The sequence below is a fragment of the Chiloscyllium punctatum genome, chromosome 11, assembly GCF_047496795.1.
Source record: "Chiloscyllium punctatum isolate Juve2018m chromosome 11, sChiPun1.3, whole genome shotgun sequence".
NCBI classification, from domain to species: domain Eukaryota; kingdom Metazoa; phylum Chordata; class Chondrichthyes; order Orectolobiformes; family Hemiscylliidae; genus Chiloscyllium; species Chiloscyllium punctatum.
The window spans coordinates 90,604,231-90,617,942 of NC_092749.1; the positions used below are offsets into that span (position 1 = coordinate 90,604,231).

A 13,712-nucleotide genomic window follows, 5' to 3' on the forward strand; every position below is an offset into this window, starting at 1 on the left:
TTTTGTTGATGTTTGGGAAGGTAGTAGTAGGTTGGTATAATCGTAGTATGATATTAGGATAATATCATTGGATTAATAATGTAGAACCCCTCTCCCCTCCATTTTGGAATGGATGTTTCCCCCACCCCAATGCCCCCATTCCGGAGTGCTGCCTTGTCCCTTTCACCGCCTTCTACCCACATTACAACAACTACAACCACCATCACCAACCCCCTCCACTCCCATTCCCTTTGCAATACCTCAGTTTCCTTTTGGACCCTACCAGTTTTCTGTAAAGGCCAGATCGTGCAACCTGCAGCATTCTGCCATAAATCTTACAACCATTTAGAGGTGTGATACACCACCCCTCCTGAGTAGTTAGGAAATAGAAGAAGCATTATTTGAAGGTGATGACGATATAATGTTCCTGTGGCAGCATGGCCCTTGTTACAAGTCCACTATGCTATTGTATGTGGCTTCCAGATCACAGTCTTGAGCCTAGACTAGCTAGAATTGCTCAAATAGAGTTGAATTAGAGGGTTCTCGCATCACAAAAGAATTGCAATTGCTGCCAGGGTAATGGCTATTCACCAGCTTCTAGTTTCACACAAATTGGCTCCCTTTCATCTGCAGTGCTGCTGTCAATGACAATGCACAATGGAGAAGCCTGCAATTCACAGAAAGCCACAACCTCCTTGTCTCTTGTAAGAGAGAATGAAACGCAAGTACTTCTCTTTGTATAGCGAACTTTGGTCACTTCCCTTTCAGAGCAGTGCACTGCAAACTGAGATGTTGCTTATATTTGCCGCAGCCTGAGAGGAACCAGGTGCATAGGCATTAACAACACACGCAATGCTGTCCTTGAGATTGAAGTTTGTAGCTTCAGCACTTGTCAGCATTCACTATGGTGAAGACATCTCGTATACTGAAGTGAGATATGAGGATTGCTCTGTGAAGGCTATTGGTATAAAGGGAGCCTCTCACCCTCCTCCTCCTCCTCCTCCTCCTAGCAGCATGTCATGTGCTGTTCTGAGTGGCCTGTTTTCCTTCTTCCAATCATGTTCAATTTCAAGAGATAACACTAACAGGCCACCTTTTAGGTGAAAGCTGTGGTTTTCAACACAGCATTTTGCATGACAGAAAACTACCTCCGAACCTGTCACACATATTGGGTTTCAACCCTTAAAAGAAGTCTGGGATGGAGGAGAGATGTGTTGCTTTTATTCTGTTTAATGTCTTGTTCATATGAGTGAGATTAAGATAAGGCAAGTGTATGGGGTTCAGTAATGGCTGCAGTGACTTCAAATCACCTTTGCATATTTAATTGCCATCCTCTCACTGCTGCTGTCAGTCATTTGGTATGCACACTAACCTCTTTGCCAAGATAGATTCTTGTGCATCTCCACTTAAGTATCAGATACCTTATGTGACTGCATAGCTGCTAAACAATTGGTGGTGCACAGCCCAGTTTATTTCTCAAAGCCTTCATTGCAAACAACATTGGTGGAGAGAAATGTGAAAAATAAGGCAAACTATCCTAACGTGTAATTTCCTCCAAGGTAAACACAACTTACTGTACTGGCTGCATTCTAGTTTTGACTTGCAATCCAAAGTCTTGATGGGTTGTTGTGATGTAAAAATATACATACATGCATACATACATCCAATTGTGCATGTAAGCTTCTACACCCTCTCCAGATGTACTCTCTTATTCAAGTCATTAAAAAGTAATATTGGATTAGCTGTAACAACAGTTCTCTGTCCAATCCCCTGTGTTTTCCACATAATAATTTATGTTCAAATTATCTTTAACAAATTTACAGAACACTTGCGATTAAGCCATCTCTCTCTGTGATAAAAATGGGGATTTAGATTTTATTAAGAAAGCAGAGTTTTTTTTAAATGTATATGAGTTTTAAATGAATTCTCTCTGACTATCCATGGGAAGTGAATGCTCATTTTCATTGCAATTTTATTAACAGATTTGAAAATAGACGACGATGGTCTGCATAAATCATTCAATGGTCCACGTTTCCTAAACAGTCGTTTTGGAATGTCAACCCCTGGATATGAACTGACTTCAACTCCTCAGTCCCAAAGGTCCCAGGTGATTATATTGTGCTTTTAACAGAGGTTTATTCTGTGCTGTTTCTGTTGGAGAAAGATATTGCCACTGTTGTTTCAGAAAATCTGCTTTAGAAGCAGTGGATAAACAGCTCCCTTGGTGTTTTATTTTAAATAAGACAAAAATGGAGTCAGACTCACACAGACCCAGGGTTTTAGTTTTGCTTTCAGTTGGGATTTAGAGTTGACTGTTGAAGCTGTTGGATATAGTTCTCTCTCTGCTGCAGCAGAAAGCTTGAGTTCTCTCTATGCTGTTAGACTGTGTTTCTTTCAGTATTCCTTTCTCCTGGACTGGAAGGGAAATAGCATGTGGGGAAAATCTCTTGTTGAATTTATGTTTATGGGTAGCTGCTATATTGGAATGATTGTTGATTTAGTAGTTAAATAATGTTTTATTAAATGTTTCAATAGAGTTAAAGTTATGCCTTTTTTTTGGTTGTTTCACTTTGTAAGAATGAAGTGTGTTTTGCTTAAAGCCGAGTGGTGGAGCAATCAAATCGCATCTGGAACACAGTGCCTTACACTTGCCTTTAAATAAAAAGTTAGGGTCTAGGTTATCTCATGATACTTTGAAAGCATCTGGTCTGGTCCATAAGAACACTCTCAATTAATTTTGGATAACGACAAATAAAAATAACTTCTCAACTGTTACGTATAAGCGAGGAATCCCGAGAAATGATTTGCAAGGTAGTACTCCTACTAGATCCAGCAATAGAAAGAAATCTTGAATGTCTTATTGACGTCACCTCATATATGACTATTTTAAAATTGTAAAATCACTGCTTTTAATAATTCATTGTGTCATCTAATGTTTTTTGTTTAGATCATAGTCAGTGTAGCATCCTCAATACAGAGTCTTCCATTGTTGCCAGGTTAAAATTTCATGGCTGCTGTGTGAAAATTCCAGGGCTATTTCCTATCAACATTGTTTGAGGCCAACCACTCTCTTCATAAGGACAACTAAGAATGGGGAATAATGGCAATGGCCATTTTCTAAGAATGAAAATATATGTTGATGATTAATGAAAGATTGTGACCCCATTTATATGGAAACAGTTTGGAAGTGGAAATGTTTGGGGAGGAATTGTAGACAAAATACAAAAGTATGTGCTTCTAAGATAGCCTTGTGAAATTTACAATAAGACATTTTTAACTTTTTAATCTGGATTTACACCATCTTGGTGGAAAGTTTTAGCAGATTGTAGTTAAGCCATCTACAAATATTCTCATTTACTTCTTTTAAACTTGGATGAAAACCATCCATTGCTGGGGAATTTTTTTTCACATTTCTTTATCTTAATTGATCATTCATTTGCCTGTTTTTAAGGGACCCATACATTTTCTGACCATTCTCTTTCCGATAATATAATTATAAAGGATGTTTGTGTTGATTTGTGATGTCCCTTGCAAGATTCCTTTTATTATTTTTTTTCTCACTTCTACCAAATTTTTTCACCCTTGCTCTTTATATCTCTTTACAGTCATCAGGATTTTTGCTATGTTTGCACTTTGCACGCTGTTTTTGTGTTTTATTTTGTTTTTTTCCTCTCGACCTGTCTTTTTTGGCAAATACCACTCTGGCCTTTCAAGGTTTAAAATGATTCTATATCACAAATTATTTTTTGAATGCCACCTACTTATCTTCTCTTGTTTTACCCATTAACACTATTTCCCAATTAGGAACATAGGAATATGAGTAGACCATTCAGCCCATTGAACTGGCTTCGTCATTTTGGATCATAGCTGATCATTTACCTCAATGCAAATTTCCCTCAGCATCTCCATATCCCTTAATGTCATTAATGCCCTGAAAGTTTGATTTCTGTCTTGAACAAACTCAATGATTGCACTGTCACAGCCCTTTGGGGTAGAGAATTCCAAAGATTCACCCCTCTGACTAAAGAACTTCATTCTCATTTCAGCTTTTAGTGATTCACAGACAGGGAGACCCAGAACCTTTTGAACACCCACACTTCCCTCTCTGCTTTGTCACATGCTTGTCTAATCTCAACATGTAATCTACCACTTCACAGCTAGAACCATGGTGCATGCACATAATTTTTATTACAGTCTTAAATCCTATTCTGTGAGCAGGATTATTTGATTTTTCATCAGTGTGAGAGTGGGGGCCATTGTAGACGAGGGGCCATAATGTTCCCCATATCACCAGCAAGGAAGGCACTTCATCCACCGGGGTACCAGCCATCCAAGTGGTCACCAGGTGGGCTTTTCCCATGTCACTTCCTGGGACAATAAATTTCCATCCTGCCTAAAGCAGCTAAGCAAGGGCAGGGAACTTGACAAAGGGGAAAGTCTCTTTCAGCCACCACTCACGTCACCCCATCCATGCACTCAGTCACCCAAGAGTGATAGTTAATTGACCACTTAAGAGGCTTAATTGATGATGTAATGGGAAGGTGGACTTTCTGGCTCGGAAGGACACTATCACTGCAACACAATAGCACTTAACTGTTTATATGCTTTCTTATCATTGAATTGTTTTCATCTTTAATCTTTAAGGCTGCTCCTCCATCTCTCAGTTTTCTCAATCATTCCTGTTGACTTTTTAACCTGGTGTACTTAGTTTCCAGTCCTAATCATCCTGCAGTCGTGTCTATACATTGGTTACCATGTTAAATCTTCCAAGTTTTTAATTTGTGCTTGCAATTCATTAAGTTCTGTCTTTATACTACTTGTTTGTATAAATAATGTTTATTTGGGTCACATAATGTAACTGCTGTATTTCTGCTGTAATATTTTGATCCCACATTTCCTATTTTCCATCAAGGTTCATTCAGTTTACATCTTTGGCATTACTTATAAACAAAATAAACTTAATGCTTGACTTCTGACTGATCAATTTTCTTCTCTTTTATTTGTTCTCAAACTATTATGTGGCTATCTTTTGCATCTGAACCATAAGCGTGCACCCATCTTCCAACTTTGTTCTTTAAAGTCCTTGTGACTGTCCTATTGATTCACTTCAGTATGCACCTTGTCCCAGCCCGATTCAGTTATAACATGTCCATAAGTATGGTTTCTTCCAAACCCAGCATTGATGCTAATGTTCCAAAAATTGAACCCATCTTTCCCACACCACTTCTCAACCAACTACCTTTTTTATTATCCCTATGTCAATTTACATGTGGCTTGAGTAGTAATCCAATAATTGCTATCTAGTAATTTCAACAGGACCTCCTGCCTATCTTTGTTCCTCATGTTATGTCACATGGACCACATGGAATCATTTCTATAATCAATCATTCTCAATCTCATCTGGGTTTCCCTTAGTCTGAATTTATTGGTCGCATCCATTCTAATTCTAAACATGAACCTCTCAGTGACTGAAACTTGGAACAACCTGCCTCAACTGCTATCTCTCCTTTGTGTCTGTTTCCAATTCATACTCCAGCATGATGACTTTGCACTGCAGAGATTTCAGACTGAAACATCTGTGTCTGCATGTAATGGTATGTTCTCACTGTTAACAGATTCTCACACACTACAGTCTAGACACTCCGCCTGCTTTCCCATATCAGGGTGTAAATGTTTAAAACTGAGCAGCATTTTTAATTTTGGGGCAGATCAGAGGCAGTCAAGTAGCTGGTAGCAAATTGACCTGCTTAAGGACTTTAGGCCAACTGCTGGAAGCTAAGTAGAAGCTTAGGTTTCTGTTGGATTGGTAGGTGGGTGCCAGTGGGGTGGAGAAGAGGCAGCAGAACCCTAGTCTCCAAGGAACATGGCAGATAAGGGACACAGGGAAAGTGAGAACAGAGGAGCCAGGATTTTGACAGGGGTACAGCAAGCAAAACGGGAGTGGCTGGACAGAAGGACTACTGAGTGAGTGGGGTAATGGGGTTAGTTGAAGGAGCTGCTGAGTAAGTGGATTAGATGGGTTTTGGAGAGGAGCTGCTCACTGAGTGAAGATGGTAGAGAAGCTGCTGACTGAGTTGGGTAGGGGGCATTGAGGAGAGGGGCTGTTGAGTGAGGGGGTTAGGGGTGTTTGTGGAGAGGGGATGATGTGTGAGTGGGGCGGAAAGGTTGAGGAGAGGTGCTGCTGAGTGTGTGGGGCAGGAAATGGTTTAGGAAGAAGCTTGTGTGTGGTAAGGGTCTGATTATGTTGTGATAGCAGGGAAAGAGGGTTTACTTCTGTTGATTTGATATAAATGGTTTTAGTTTTGGTGGTAATAAAAAGTCGACAAAAGTAAAAACTAATGATCATTCTAATAATTTCTCCAATGGTAGTGACTAAGAAGCATTTGCATTCACTGCATCGCTAGATCACACGAAGTGCTGTATTTAAATGATTCCTTGTCCTAAATGGTTTTCCAGATTTTTGTACGGCCATTCACCACAAAGTGTGTGTGCTAGTGCTGTGGGATGAAAAGAGATAACTTGCAGGGCCTAAAAAGAAGCACTGGCACCAACAAGTGCTAAACAAGGAATCCTCCATTTTCATCAGACCTATTCAGTCTCCTATCTGCAGTGGAATCTCGGGAGCTGCAAGATCATCAGGTTTCTGATCATTTGTAATTTGATTGTCAAACTTATTGGCATATTTTTGGCCACAACCTTTTTTTTTACATTCCCTACAGTGTGGAAACAGGCCAACCCTCCGAAGAGTAACCCACCAGACCCATTTCCCTCTGACTAATGCACCTAACACTACGGGACAATTTAGCTTGGCCAATTCACAAATCTTTTTACAATGCTTGCACCCTTTCCTTTGATTAGCTGAACTTAGTGTCTCCAAGTTGTGACAGCAGTTCCTTGGAAGCATGTAGCTACTTGCAAGGTGGTATACATAAAAAATATTCATATTTACAAATGCCTCCACATATGGGAAGGTTGAGGAGCATTTCAACATATTTTGTTTGTTTTTAGTGGTGGTCTTTTGGAGCATAGGGATTTCTAGATTGAAAGGAAAGAATATCCTTCTGGTTCATCCTGTTAGCTAATTATAACTTTAATTATAATTTTATCAGTTAGTCTCCAATGTACCCAGACATGGCAAAGGCCCCAATAGTGTACCACAAGTCTAAAGTCAACCTTTTCCTCCCAAGAACACTAACTGTATACAGTAGAATGTAAATGTGAACCCAGCCCATTATCCTCTTAGAATTCCTTTCCTTTGCAAATGATTTTCAAAGAATTAAAATGGAAGAGCAGTACAGTTTCACCTACATAATTTTGTGTCTGGAACAGTCAACTAGAATTGCGTACGTGGATCATTCCATGCATGTGAGTATTAGCTGGTCTGTAACATTGGATGAGTTGGCTTATTGGAGTCAATGTCTTTCCTTATTTTGACTAGACCATTCAGCTAAATTAGTGGGTTTGTTAGAAAATACAGAAAATTCATATCATGACGGAGGAAGTATCTACTTCTGAACAATTGTGATTTGTATAGAAAAATATCCCATGTTTTATGTAGGAGTACACTTTAATGTCTTGTTATTTGTAATTTTTCTGTATTCTCCAGTTGGTCACTTCCATCGATGCCAGCCCTCCCAAGACCTTGAGCAGTACCCAGAGCATGAGAATCCAGAGGGAGACTGACTTTCTGAAGTATGTGACTGATTGTGTACCAGATTTTCTAATATCAGTTGTTACTTGCATTGTTTGAAGTAAATTACATGGTTCAGTGTGCCTAGAGTCAGTGGGAAATTTTGCACATGATCAGATGCGAGATGCAATTAAAGAGGACCAAACCCCAATCTTCTACTGGTACCCAACTTCATTGCTGTATCTGCTGTGTATTCATTATTATTCTTCCTTAATAGTCTTCTCAGTATTCTGCTTTGGCTTCTTTAGGGCCAGTTCAGAAACCAGCGTAAGCACATCCGACTGAACAGCCTCCTGTGCTGTAATTATTCCAGGGAGCCAATTAGCTCAGCTGGCTGGACAACTGGTTTATGATGGAGTATGATGCCAACAGCATTGGTTCAATTCCCACACTGGCTGAGGTTATCATGTAGATCCTGTCTTCTCAATCACACTTCTAGCTCCACCAATTGTGTCTGTTTAATGAGAGAGCAGCCCTATGGTTGACTGGGACTATTAAAACTTTACCTTTTAATTATTGTGTTTTCTTTAAATGGAGATTGAACAAGTACAATTCCAATTAAATTATTAACAAGAAAAAAACCAATGGTAAGTCTTGATCCAGGCTAACAAAGCAATTTTTCTGTCCGTTATAATCTTTCTTTAATTGAGTTTTTGGTGCTCTTTTAAAAGATTTTAAAGGACTGGTAGCAGTGAATCATGTGGTAATTTCTCCCGGGATGTATTGATGTTGCAGGCCTTTTAAATCTCACCTCCATCAAGTATACATCACATTCAGTGTGAGGGGGGGAAAAAAAGACTTCTATTTAAATTGTGCCTATCAAGACCTTGGGAAATCCCAAGATGTTTTAAACTAATGAATTACTTTTGGAAGTAGTCACTGTTGTAATTTAGTAAACGCAATAGCTAATTTACAGACAGCAAAGGCCCACAAATACAAACAGAGTAATGATTAGTTAATTTCTTTCATTTGTGATAGTTGAGAGTTAAATATGGCCAGGACACCAGGGAAATATTCCCCCACTCACCTTAAAAATTGTGCAATGGAATTTTTACGTCCAACTGAGAGAGCAGAGGGGGCCTGGATTTAAAATTTCTTCCCAAAGACCGCACCACCTGCAGCAGAACAGTCCTGTACCATGTTGGAATGTCAACCTATGTTTTGTTTTCAAGCCTTGAGTGGAATTCAAGTCCACAGTGTTCTAGAGTGGAAGTGAAGATTCTACTACTGGACCACAGGCTGACCTTTACTGTGATGTTTGAGACATACAACCTTTCCTCCTGGAGGGGTATGATTCAACCTGTTTTATGCCCTCTGTTTATGGCTTTTTTTTTTGTCCAAAAGGCTTTTAGCCACAGAAATGTATTTTTAGTTTCTTTTATCGTTTTTGTGCAGAGGCTTTTACATACTTAGCCCTGTCTTGCTTCTGTCTGCATGCCTCCATTCAGCCAAAATACAAAATAAAATGAACCAAAGATAGTAACTCTATGCAATTAAAGTTTAACCTCTTTGTCTACATTAAAATAAAACGTTGCTTCAGGTTTTCTTACAAACTGCAAGCCATTGAGTGAGGTTTTAGTTAATATTAAAGTGGTCTATGATTAATTCTTTATGTTCTAATGCTATTCTCTTTGGTATTTTTTTCTCTAACACACATTTTCTGAAAGAGTACACAAAGTCATTTTAAAAAATGTTTTTACACCTATATGACAATGTAATATTTTGGACATCCCAAAGTGCTTTGCATCTAATAAATTCTGAAGTATAGTTACTGTTGGTATTTATGTAAAGTAGGGAATTACATTTTGAAGAATGCTATAGTGGGAATGTATTGAGACTATCAGAATGAGAAAATATTGATCTGTTTTACAAACTATACAATTTGCACAGCATGGATTCTGATAAAATCATTCACGTCTAAATTACTGTATTGAACTATGCTATCCATAGACAATGTTATGGACGTCAGGCCCAAACTGGGTAGAAGAATCAGTTATGAATTCTTTGGTGACAGTTGGAAATGGGAAAAGTGTGTTTTTATTTTTGCACCATTGTAATTTTTGTTTTTAGGTGTGCTTATTGCCTTGCCCCTCGTCCATCAGATCCTTTTGCACGTTTCTGTCACGAATGTGGCTCACCAGTTCCTCCAGTGCCGGGCCGTAGGCTTCCACCAGCTGAAGGAGCTCAGGTTGGTACTGAAACAATGAACTGACCTTACTCATGTAAAGATTAGCTTGCATTATATAACATTGTATATAACCTCAGGACACCCCCAAGTTCTTTATAACCAGCGGTTTTTTAAAAAGCTTTTGGAATGTCCTCGCCAGTGTAGTATAAGAAATGTAACAGTCAGTTTGCGTACAGCAGGTCTTACATATTGTAATAACAAAAGCAAAACACAAAATGGGGATATCAAGGCCCTTCAAACCGTATTGTGATAATGGTCTATTTCTTATTGCTGCTGTTGAGGAATAAATGCTGAACACCAAAAAGAAACTCTGCAACTCTTTTGTGGAGTGATGTCATGTGATCTGGTGGGTTGCTCTTCGGAGGGTTGATGTGAACTAGTTGGGCCAAAGGGTATGTTTCCTCGCTGTAAGTAATCTATCTATAAATCTATAATTAGATGTTAAACGGATGTGATCACACCGTTACTTTAAGAGGTATATTTTATCCTTTTCTTTGAAGAGAGGTTGAGACAGAAGTGACGAATGGTCTGTTCCCAAACCAAGAAAATAAACAGGTTGTACGGCCTTGGGTTTTTTAAAAGTTGGATAAATAGAAGCAGCATGAATGGATGGGGCCTCACTCCCGCAGAGCCAAGATTTTAGTTTTAGCTTTCAGTAGTTGCTGGGGTCTTGAAATTGGATGTAGAAGCTCTTATTCCTCTCTCTGTTACAGCTAAAAGCTTGGATTCTCTTCCTGCTGCTAGAATTGCATGTGCAACAATCTATTTTACTGAATTTGCCTTTGCCAAGGATGTGTTTATGGAATGTTACTATATTGGAATAGTTGCTGTTTAGTAGTTAAATAATCTATTATTGTGTTAAGTATTCTGACATAGTTAAATTATTCCAATTCTTCTTTCTTTAGTTTATATTTTAACTGTAGTATATGAATAAAACTTGTTTTGCTTTAAGCCTGGTAGCTTGACCAATCAAATTGCATCCGGAACGCACGCCTTTAAAAATCAAGAAAGGCTTGGGTATAGGTTAACTTCTTAAAATATTTTGATGGGTGTTTTGTCTGGTCCATAAAAAAAACTGGGGGGTCATTCAGGGTCAAATCTCTAACTCCAGGTTGGGTTTAGAGTTATTGGACTCCAAGGCAATGAGTGGTAAGTGCTGGTGTTTCTTTTCAGGTGTTGCATTTGCTTGGTTTAAATAGAATGTGCCTTGTGCAGTAATGGTTGTTTCAGTCACTAAGAGCTTCCTGAGAGTGGAAGATGTCATTTTGGAAGTTTTACAGAAAGTGAACAATTTTGAGATTGGAAAACAAGCTGCAGTTGGCGTTGTCTTTGTCTGTGCAAAAAGGGGAGGTAATTGCAGCAATTGCCAGAAATGTCATCAGAATGTTTGGAAATGCCTAAAATTCAGTTGCAAATAAAACAACTTGAATATGAAAGGAAATGAAACTGTTTGTTTGAATTACAATTGAAAGTAGAAGAAAGGGAGAAGACAGAAATTTTGAATTTCAAACTTTGGAACTGAAAACTCAAAGTCAACTTAAGTTAGTGGAAATAGAGATGAAAGATAGAAGTAATGATGAGAACAGCAATTAATCCCATTGTAGCCAAAGGGCTGATGGGGATCTGTTTAAATATGTCTGAACGTTGCCTTAGTTCGATGAGAAGGACAGAGAAGCCTTTTTGATTTCATTTGAGAAAGTGGCTAAACAAATGAAATGGATGGTGATCATGTCGATATTGTTATCCAAACAAAGTTAGTAGGTACAGCTCGTGAGGTGTTTGCATCCCTGTTAGAAAAGGTATCTGGGAAGTATGGGGACATGAAAAAAGCCATTTTAAGTGCATATGAGCTTGTACCAGAAGCCCATAAACAACGTTTTAGGAATCCAAGGAGGGAGCCTGGTCAAATATATGGAGAGTTTGAAAGGATCAAATAAACTAATTTTGATAAGTGGAAAAGAACACTGAAAATAGATCAAACACAATTGGACACACGATTATTTTGGAGGAGTTCAAACTTCCTGAAGTAGTGAGACCTTACGTAGAATTTAGAAATGAATTACGACGTGTTCTTGTCAAACTATATATGAAATATTTTTAAAAAGGGACATAATTAATCTCTTAAAGCCATTGTGTCATCATGGAGCCTTGATTTACTGTTTCTTTGAAAGACTGCAGTCCTAATATTGGAGCACTCCTTTCATACTATATTGAAGTATCCATCTAGATTTTGTACCATGGGTTGAGACAACCCAGTCCCCTGAACCTATAATTTTTGTAACTCCAGTAAAAGTTCTACCACTGAGTAATGACTCAGATGTTGGACTCTATTTTTAGGGCCTGAAGTTGTGGAAAGAGATAGATTAGCATGGGTTTCCAATATTCTGATTGCCTTGCTGGAATGTTCATGTGTTGATGCTGATCATAGGTTAAAATAGAATCAGCTGTGTGGAATTCCCAGAGTGAACTAGCCATTTGGTGAAGTGGGCCCTCTTGTGACACACTGGTATTGTCCCAAACCCTAGACTAGAAACCCTGGATTCAAATCCCACCTGCTCCAAAGGTGTGCAATAACATCTCTGAACAGATTGATTAGAAAAATAGTTTAAAATATATTTTAAAAAGGCCATTTAGTGAAGAAAGCAGCTGACACCCACCAAAGAGAATCTCTATCTCACCTCCAAGTGAAAAGCAGTGTCTTAGGAAGAAAACTAATTAATTATCAAATTATGTATTCACGCTGAATGACCAGAAATGAAATACTTTATCAAAAGCCTAATTTTTAAAAAATCTTGTTGTTTTGCAGATGGGACTCTGTGTGGAATGCAAGACAATGGTCCCATTGAATACTCCAACATGTATTGTGTGTGAGGCCCTTATAGCCCCTCAGCTAATGCCTCAGGCCAGCATCCATCTTAAGGTTATAAAGACTAATGTTTAACATGGAGAAAATGTTTAATATGGAGAAAATATTCACAGAACACAAACTTTGCTGACTTTTCATGTAGGCCAAACAATCTTATCGATTTGAAGACGTTTATTCACTGGGTATCAAACTTTTCAGTCAAATGTCACGAACTTAAAATTCAGCACACTGTATAGCTGACTAACGTCTGGAATTAAGAGTGTAACAATGACCATGAATCCCTTGTCGATTGTCAGAGAAACCTACCTTGTTCCTTTAAGAAAGGAAGCTGCCATCCTCACCTGCTCTGGCCTACATGTGATTCCAGGCTGTCAACAATGTGGTTGACTCCTAACTGCCATCTGGGCAATTAGAGATGGGCAATAAATGCTGACCTAACCAGCAGCACCCTTATCCCATGAATGAATTAAAAAGAATCTAAACTTAAAAGTTGCTTTGGGGCTACCAATCAGTGGTACTAATACATCAGATAAATAAATGAATTGTCATATTTCTTAACATACCTTTAACAAATATTTGAAAGTAAGGGGGTGAACTTTACAAAACAGTATTGTTGCTGAAAGGTTTTTCTGGGGGTAATTTTCAATATTCATGGGGGAAGAAATTGGCAATATAAAATTTTTCAATGTAGGTATAACATGCAACCAATTTATGAAAATTTAGCCCCTGAGGTTGTTTGGACATTAACGTATTCCGAGGTATGCATTTTTATTTAGATATTGCTATTAAGTAACTTTTTTTTAAAATAGGACAAGACTATCTGTCGATCCTGTGGGACAGGCAATCCAGCTAATATCCAGCATTGCCTTACTTGTGAGACCAGGCTGTCAGAATCACCAAAAGTAAGTCACTGTCACTGTGTTTAATGAGACTTATTGGATATAAATCGAGGAACCTGTGATTCTCCTTGCGAATTGCAGGACAGAGGG

The 13,712-nt window shown here is 38.5% G+C and overlaps 1 protein-coding gene across 10 annotated transcripts in view; it reads left to right on the top strand.

The window, feature by feature from the left end:
• The window catches only part of dzank1 (double zinc ribbon and ankyrin repeat domains 1), a 113,949-nt gene that overhangs the window by 25,986 nt on the left and 74,251 nt on the right, over nucleotides 1-13,712 (top strand). For 9 of the 10 annotated variants that reach the window (XR_011961911.1, XM_072581221.1, XM_072581224.1 and 6 more), the window contains 5 exons: nucleotides 1,962-2,086; nucleotides 7,586-7,671; nucleotides 9,740-9,857; nucleotides 12,664-12,777; nucleotides 13,533-13,625. Coding sequence is in view for 9 of the 10 variants with exons in the window: in XM_072581221.1 (XP_072437322.1) it covers nucleotides 1,962-2,086; nucleotides 7,586-7,671; nucleotides 9,740-9,857; nucleotides 12,664-12,777; nucleotides 13,533-13,625 (536 nt within the window). In the remaining variant the exon portion in view is untranslated. The remainder of the gene's footprint in view (nucleotides 1-1,961; nucleotides 2,087-7,585; nucleotides 7,672-9,739; nucleotides 9,858-12,663; nucleotides 12,778-13,532; nucleotides 13,626-13,712) is intronic. The other variant, XM_072581223.1, reaches the window with a different exon arrangement.